Below are 8,707 nucleotides of genomic sequence, written 5' to 3'. Positions count from 1 at the left end.
GGTGACCCCTCAAAAGGGTACCCCTACCCTTAATCAACAAAGACAAAGACTCATCAAAAGGCTCTCCTCCTAGACTTGGCCCAAAAGTCCCCACCTTAACTTTGATGATCTCTGTGTGACCATTCAATATTCAAGTTCATACAAATGCACTCTTTTCCATGTGAAAGAGGAGGGGTCATGTGTTAGTAGTAGTATTTTGTTATGTTTCTTTCTTTTGATTTCTACTTTGAAAGTGGAAGATCAAAGCACATAAACCGCTTTGCCTTTAATCAGCTCAGCTCTCTCTTTAGGACTATTCTTTCTTTTCTCCACACCAGCTGATTCTTAAAGCACGAAATACACCATTAAACATAGAGAGTTGGCCCCATCCCCGTAGGGCAAGCAATAAGATGGAATAAAGTAGAAAAAAGAAAGAAATTAAAGAGAGATGGCAAAGAAAAGGAAGAAATAAAGAAAAGAAAAGCTTAATTAGATTCTTCTTTCATGTAACAAATCTCCATCTTCCATATACGAATACCCACGGTACATTAAAGTTATCAAAACCCTAAACTACATCAGGAACGGACCCAGAATTATTTGTTGGATAGGGCTAGTTCATAAAGTAAGGCAATCACTAAGCGGCCGAGGGTTAGAAATAATTTTAAGCGTACAAACTAATGGAGAAAACATTGCATATGAAGGAATAAGGGAACAAACGAAGACTTTCTACTGCATATAAAGCAAAGAAAACAGCAAAAACATAGACTACGACCAAAATTATAACAAGCTGTGATGATTTTACAACTAATTCTGAACAGTTGTCGAACTACGCGTGGGCTAAACCAAAAACTTATGAGATTACTCATACATAAATTTATTTTTCTACACATTTAACCCGGGCTATAGCCTCCTTTAACCCCTTCATGGGTACGTCAGTGAACTACATTATGCATGCATGACATGATAATAGCAGAATAATGTGTTCGTTCTCAATATTCTTTCATTTTCTTTTAAATCATACCAATCTCTCGTCAAGATATTCACATCTTGGTTAATATCCGATAAAAACATGTTGGGTTTTATTCAAATCACTTATATATATATGTGCTTCCCATGTTCAAACTGTAGCTAGACTTGTACATCCTCGCCGAAATTAATTGCGGCGCTAGCCGGCAACTTCCGGAGGAGATGTATAATGCAACTCCCTCAGATGTGATTTAAAAACTAGTTATTTGTACTTTGGCATCAAGTTTTCACGTTTTAACCAAATGTAGATGTTTTAGTTGAGAGTTTGGTACCTGGATTAAGCATTGACCCTAGTTGACGGTTTAGTAATTACTTTTTATTAGTATTATTTTTTTTTTAATTTCTATTATTTGGTTCCAGGGAACTTCTAATAATTTTCATCATCATCCAGGCCCTAGACATCTCTTTTAACAATTTTTTTAACTGATTTTTTTTTTTTAATAATCAAAGGCCCATATATCATTTCGGCCATCATAAAATATGAGACTCAAGATCATAAACATTTATATTTTTTTCTCAATTTTCTTTGATCATCATTGCTTATAAAATTTGTCTTCTCTGATCGTCAATTTCTGATGGTCCTCAATATTATCTTAATGTTGAAACACTTGTTAAAATTATCCAAAACCAATCGATCCAAAAGCAGAATTTTTACGAACTCTCTGCAACTGGCATGGTGTCTGTCTGAAAAACAATGGATTGGTGGGTCAACTGGAAAAGGTACTATTACGGGTCGCCCTGAACAACAAACATAAGATAAAAGTTTATCACAATCATAAAGATGATCACGATCAATAATAACAATCCTGTGCAGTAAAAAAATTGTGATTTTTGTATTTATGTGATTTTTAATCTAGGTACTGGAGTAATTTTTAGCTAGACAAATATTAGACTAAATTTTACTATTGATCATACTTTGGGCTATTGATCATTCTTGGGGTACCAAACTACGAATAATCCTTCAAAAAACAAAGAACCCTTTGAAAAAACGAAAAAACAAACAGAGAAATAGCATATGATCAGTACATGCATGATGCATCCTGCATGTTCTTATTTATCAAAACAAAACCAGGACAGGAGTGGGAGGGAGGGGGTAAGGAATTATGTGGAATAAGAATAACTTGTAGTACTAGAATTGGTTGTTGAGAATTACGTCCCATATGAGAAAATAAAAACTTTCATGCATGTGTAATGGCAGCATGGGGTTACCTGATTGTACTTTTCTTGCAAAATAGTGTACAAACCTAAATCAAAAGTAAATGCAATAATAATACATTAATGAAATCTGTCTGACAACATTCTCTGTCCACCGATCAACAAACATTTTAAATGAAAAAAATGGTACTAAGGATTTTTTAAAGGTAAAACTTCCAGAGGAATTAAAGAATGTCAAGATACCATCCGTGACAAGAAAAATTATTGTAACAGTAAAATGTAAATAACATGGGTTTACATAGGCATAATATGTCTGCTAAGTTATCAAGTTTCACATGTGTTGGTAATCCATTTGTTTGGGCGATGGCTTCGTCCAAAATCGTAACGAACTGTATCATGTACTATTGATTAGAATTATTTTATTTTAGATGGATTTGATAATCGGATAGAACTTAATAATCCTGTGCTGCAAACTTGCAAAAATTCATTCTTTGATTGTCTTACTGGTTTCAAATGTGGAACCAAAAACAACTTGACAAGTTTTTCAATCCTAAATATGTTTGTTTTGGGCAATCATTTAGACTTGCCTCAACTAGTGCCTGTTTAATATATGTTGGAAGGAATTTTTGGCTATAAGAATATATGTGATTGAATTAAAAGGACAAATTTGTCAGCATCTCCCTTTTAAATTGACAAGGCTATTCTTTACCAAATTCATGTTAAATAAAAGCAAAAGGGGTGTTTTTGTCAACAATTTAAAAGAGGAGAATCAACTTTACTTTACCTCACGCTCTTAAATCTTAATCCTCTCTTTAAATTTCTGTTATCCAACACCAACGGCTTTATCTAAGGCAACTTATTTTCATTTTTGGACTTTGAATTTGAATAAATTCATTTAGACCCCCATTCCAAAGTTCACATTTTCCATTTAGGACCTGTGATCATTAGTCAAAAGTAGTTCAACCACTTAATCATCCTTAACTACATGTTAAACTAGGGAATTGAAGCCAATTAGATCACGGTGTTTTACTTTGTAAAATGATTAAGCCAATGAGTTATTATGCCTCTTTGTACTAACTAGATCTTTTTCTATAGAAAATAAATACGAAATAACTATTTTACTATAATTTATTTATTTTTTGAAATTTCAATATTTTTTTTTTTAAATATAACTTTTAAATTGACGGTGAAAACCATGAACAACCCAAACTGAATATCAATTAGTATTTGCAGGTGATTCATCCACTTCCCACCGAGTAGCATAGGTTTGCATTGCTTGCGGCGGGGTTATGCGGGATTTCTAACATAGGGGCCAGTACTAAAATTGAAGAATAATTTCTTCCTTCCAAGAAATATTCTCTAACTCCAACTCCAAGTCCTTAAATATTTATTTATTCAAAAGACCCTTCTTTTCTCATTCTCCTTCAGTAACTTTTCTGTTTGTTTTGTTCTCTCTTGAAGCTTAAAATAAACTTACAGAATGTAGTAGAAGTAGTAGGAATAAGTTCTTACTTCATACCAGATATAGTCACTCACCACCACTTCAACCTCTTCTTCTTCTCCTCCTCGCCTCTTTTCTCTATCTATCACTCTCTCCTTCTTTAAAAACCCTAAAGAGAAGAACAGGAAAAAGTTGATTCTCATTACTTATCTTGCTACCTTCCTTCTTTCTTTCATTCATAATCATCATCATCATCTCTTCAATGTGAAGCTTGTTTCTCACTTTCTAAAGATGCTTCATTTTCTAAACTCAACTGAACTACAAGTTTCAACTCTTTTTATCATCCCTTCTGATAAAAACTCTCTTACTCAAATACTTGAACACTTCCCAACACTCTCTGTAAATTCTTTCGAACCCTTTTTTCACCGAAAAATCTGAAGGAAAAATCCCCACTCAAAATGGTCCTGTTTGTATTTGTATTCTTCTCTTTACTAACTACTTCTTCTTCTTCTTCTTTGGCTAATGATGCTCTTGTTTTAACTTCATTAAAACAAGGATTCGAATTCGTGGATCCAGTGCTACAAACATGGGATGTTTCAAACCCGGGTTCAGTGTGTTCTTGGGTTGGAATTCAATGCAGTCGTGACCGTGTAACCGTCCTCGACATTTCAGACATGAATCTTCGTGGCTATGTTTCAAAAGATATCACAAAGCTTGATGGACTCGTTTCTCTTTCACTTTCAGGCAACAATTTTACTGGAGAAATTGAGTTGAGCAATTTAAGTAATCTTAAATTCTTAAATATCTCACAAAATAATTTTACTGGAGGTTTAGACTGGGATTACTCAAGTTTAAGTGAATTAGAAAGTTTTGATGCGAATGACAATAATTTCACAGCTCCACTTCCACTTGGGGTTCTAAAGTTGGTCAAGAATTTGAAGTATTTAGAACTTGGTGGGAATTTTTTCCATGGAAAAATCCCTTCAAGTTATGGAAGTTTGATAAATTTGGAGTACTTATCATTAGCTGCAAATGATCTAGATGGAAGAATTCCAGGTGAGTTGGGTAATTTGATTAACCTCAAAGAACTTTACTTGGGTTATTATAGTACTTTTGAAGGTGGGATTCCTAAAGAGCTTGGGAATTTGGTAAATTTAGTTCACTTGGATATGGCTATGTGTGGACTAGATGGTTCAATTCCTAACGACTTAGGGAATTTGAAGTATCTTCATACACTTTACTTGTTTGGGAATCGACTAACCGGTTCGATTCCGAGCCGGTTAGGGAATTTAACAAGTTTGGTTAATCTTGATCTTTCAAACAATGCACTTGTTGGTGAAATTCCAGCTGAGTTCACAAATTTTCAAAAACTTAGTCTTTTGAATCTGAATTTGAATAGGTTACATGGTTCAATTCCTGATTTTGTTGCTGGCTTTACTTTTTTAGAAACCTTACAATTATTTATGAACAATTTTACTGGTGTGATTCCTGAGAAACTAGGACAAAATGGAAGACTTCAGTTACTTGATCTTTCTACGAATAAGCTTACTGGTACAATTCCTCAGTATCTTTGTTCTTCTAACCAGCTTCAAAAATTGATTCTTTTCAAAAACTTCTTGTTTGGTTCAATTCCTGAAAAGCTTGGGGTTTGTACTAGTCTTGTTAAAGTCAGAATTGGGCAGAATTACTTGAACGGGAGTATTCCAAATGGGTTTCTGTACTTGCCAGAGCTGAATATAGTTGAGTTACAGAATAATATGTTGTCAGGGAATTTATTGGAGAATTCCGGGGAGACTAGTACTAAACCAGTGAAATTGAGTCAGTTGAATTTATCAAACAATTTACTTTCTGGTTCATTGCCATCTTCCATTTCAAATTTTTCTTCCCTCCAAATTCTATTACTTAGTGGAAACGAGTTTTCGGGTCCAATTCCGGTTTCTATTGGCAATCTTCGCCAAATTCTCAAGCTTGATCTTAGTGGAAATGCATTCTCTGAAGAACTTCCTCCGGAGATTGGGAAATGTTCACATCTTTCTTACTTAGACTTGAGTCAGAACAATTTTTCAGGTCCAATTCCAAGTGAAATTTCAAATATTCGTATTCTGAATTACTTGAATTTATCAAGAAATCATCTTACTCATGAGATACCCAAGTCCATTGGTTCAATGAAAAGTCTAACTGGTGCTGATTTCTCCTTTAATGATTTCATGGGGAAGCTGCCTGAAAACGGACAGTTTTCTTACTTCGATGCTTCTGCTTTCGCTGGCAATCCTCGTTTGTGTGGTTCTTTATTGAATAATCCGTGTAATGTCACTACGGTAATGGGCAAACCAGAGAAGGTTTCTCGCGACTTAAAGCTCATTTTGGCTCTTGCGTTTCTCATATGCTCATTGGTGTTTGCTGTGGCTGCGGTAGTTAAGGCTAAGTCATTCAAGAAAGTTTGTTCTGATAAATGGAAAATGACAACATTTACAAAGGTGGGCTTCTCAGTTGCTGATGTTCTTGAATGTATGAAAGATTCAAATGTGATCGGCCGAGGCGGAGCTGGAATTGTTTATGTTGGTAAAATGCCAAATGGTGAAGAAATTGCAGTAAAAAGATTACTAGGTTTTGCTAACCACAGTCATGATCATGGATTTGGAGCTGAAATTCAAACACTTGGTAACATTCGGCATCGGAATATCGTTAGACTATTAGCATTCTGCTCAAATTCGACGACGAATTTACTGGTGTATGAGTATATGAGAAATGGAAGTTTAGGTGAAGCTTTACATGGAAAAAAAGGAGGCATTTTAGGATGGGATTTGAGGTATAAAATCTCCATTGAAGCTGCATTGGGATTGTGCTATCTCCACTTTGATTGTTCTCCATTGATACTTCATAGAGATGTCAAGTCTAATAACATTCTCCTGGACTCAAACTTTGAAGCTCATGTTGCTGATTTTGGCTTGGCCAAGTTTCTTGTCGACAGCGGTGTTTCGGAATGCATGTCAGCAATTGCGGGTTCTTATGGTTATATTGCACCTGGTAAGTTCACATTTCCTGAATTTTTCCTTTCTATAGTTATTGGAATCAAGATTAGTACTTGTGAGTTTAGTATTGCCGGATTGAATTTTGATGTACTCTTCTTTTGCAGAATATGCTTACACTCTCAAAGTCGACGAGAAGAGTGATGTTTATAGTTTCGGCGTAGTTCTTTTAGAACTAATCACGGGGCGTAAACCGGTCGGTGAATTCGGAGATGGTGTTGATATTGTTCAATGGGCAAAAAGAACAACAAATTGCAAAAAGGAAATGGTGATCAATATCTTGGATCCAAGACTAAGTAAAATTCCAATGAGTGAAGCAATGCATCTTTTTTTCACTGCACTGTTATGTGTTCAAGAGAATAGTGTTGAGAGACCAACAATGCGAGAAGTAGTTCAAATGCTGTCCGAATTCCCTCGGCATTCGCCTTCTAATTCTTCCACTTCGTCATCCTCTTCTACATCGTCGTCTTCAACTTCGAAATTTTTTCAAAAACAACAAGAACAAGAGCTCAAGAAGATGGGCAAGGAGGGGAAAGAAATGGAGTTTCATAAACTCCCACCAGTTCCAGATCTTTTGATCTAAAAAAAGAAAAAAAATAGTTTTGAGTTGTATGTTTAAGTAGGAAGGTTTTATTAGTTACTTACAATGATGTTTCATGTAATCGCCATGAAGATATATAGTCTTGCTGCTGCAATATGTCCAGAGTTAGTGATTTTTTCTTCTTTTTTGTTAGTCATAGAAGATTTGGTGGGCAAAAGGGAAATGTGAAGCGAAATAAGCTAAAGGAGCTGCACTTCTTGTTAAGGGGTGTTAATAATATACGAAAAGAATGTATGATCTGTAATTAGCTCAACTTCATTCATTTTAATTCTCAGTTTTGGTTCTTCGTTTTGGCGAAGAGAAATCTCGTGAACAACACGGTGCACTGTATCCCCCGGCCCTGATAAACTCTAGAAAGGCACACAATAACAGGTACACTGTATCTTTTCCTGCAATGTTAACTTATACTGCTGGAAAATGACGCTATTGTCATTTCATGTTTGGCCATGCGCCAAGTTCTAGGGTTGTCTTGTTAAACGCCAACATCCTCCTCTCAAACGCTAAGCATATGCAGCAATTGATTGCAGGCGTTACGGACCACTTTCTTAAGGACAAAATACCATCATACTTGTTGGTTTTTTACTAGAAGGCGCTGCTATCCTTCCTGAAATGCAATGTGCACGTCTCCAAGCCTCAACTTCCAAGTTACCATTTGTGGCCATAACCTCTCTGCATCTTTACCTTCTTCAATCTCTCATTTGGATCAGAGAGCACACGAAATGTCTCGAAAATGGTCAGGGTAAAAAAAAATGCTGAAATTTGGAGCTGGTGGGTCAGCAGCGTCTGTGCTCGCTCCATCCCTGTCCGCGGGGTAAAATCTCACACCCCTCTTTTTTCTTTTTGCACAATCCATCTGTGAACAACCCCAGACCCAGGTCAGTAGATTTTTAGAAATGGCTTGTGAAAAAGATCCTGGCCAAATTGGGGTGCACCAAGATTATTGGGGTGTACCAATTTTACACTCGTCCAAGATGATGTGCTAAGGGGTGTCTAAAAAATGTTAAAAGACAAAATTGCCCTTACTATTAATTCATGAATTCAACCTTAAAACTAGGGCTGCACAACGGGTAGGGTGGGTAGGATATGGCCTATATCCGCCACCCTACCCGTTTACTGGCGGTTAAGAAATTTTTTACCCGCCACCCTACCCGCCATTAAACGGCTAAGATCCTACCCAACTCATTCTTTGGCGGGTCGGGTAGGGTAGGGTGGCGGGTATAACCGTAGAAGAAAATGTATATGCTGAGCTATGACTCTCATTCGCAGGCAGGTTTGGTGTCGAAACTGCTCAAGCAGATTGCAAAAGCTTGAAATGCAGAAAGTGGGTAACGGTAATCCATGGTGAAGATGTCTTTCCCTATCTTCCCAAACTGTAGTATAACTTTTTCTTGCCCGAGAGAAATCATCAGATACCAAAGATATCACAAAATCAGTGATGGTTGTTCTTCTAACTTTTCTAGCAGCAAACAACAATTT

At 36.2% G+C, this 8,707-nt stretch overlaps 1 protein-coding gene across 1 annotated transcript; it reads left to right on the top strand.

Moving 5' to 3' along the window:
• Positions 1–3,635: 3,635 nt before the first annotated feature.
• On the top strand, positions 3,636–7,499 carry LOC113356045 (leucine-rich repeat receptor-like serine/threonine-protein kinase BAM3). The gene is made up of 2 exons (XM_026599048.1): positions 3,636–6,628; positions 6,738–7,499. Exons 1-2 carry the CDS (start codon positions 4,060–4,062, stop codon positions 7,211–7,213), a joined length of 3,045 nt encoding a protein of 1,014 aa, XP_026454833.1. The 5' UTR covers positions 3,636–4,059; the 3' UTR covers positions 7,214–7,499.
• The last annotated feature ends 1,208 nt before the right edge of the window (positions 7,500–8,707 follow it).

The sequence above is a fragment of the Papaver somniferum genome, chromosome 3 (assembly GCF_003573695.1).
Source record: "Papaver somniferum cultivar HN1 chromosome 3, ASM357369v1, whole genome shotgun sequence".
NCBI classification, from domain to species: domain Eukaryota; kingdom Viridiplantae; phylum Streptophyta; class Magnoliopsida; order Ranunculales; family Papaveraceae; genus Papaver; species Papaver somniferum.
This window is presented reverse-complemented; position numbering and strand designations above follow the sequence as displayed.

Excerpts from the sequence above, each read along its gene's own strand:
- LOC113356045 (XM_026599048.1), top strand. The coding sequence starts at position 4,060 with ATGGTCCTGTTTGTATTTGTATTCTTCTCTTTACTAACTACTTCTTCT. Across the intron at positions 6,629-6,737 it reads TTATGGTTATATTGCACCTG|AATATGCTTACACTCTCAAA; the intron begins GTAAGTTCACAT and ends CTTCTTTTGCAG.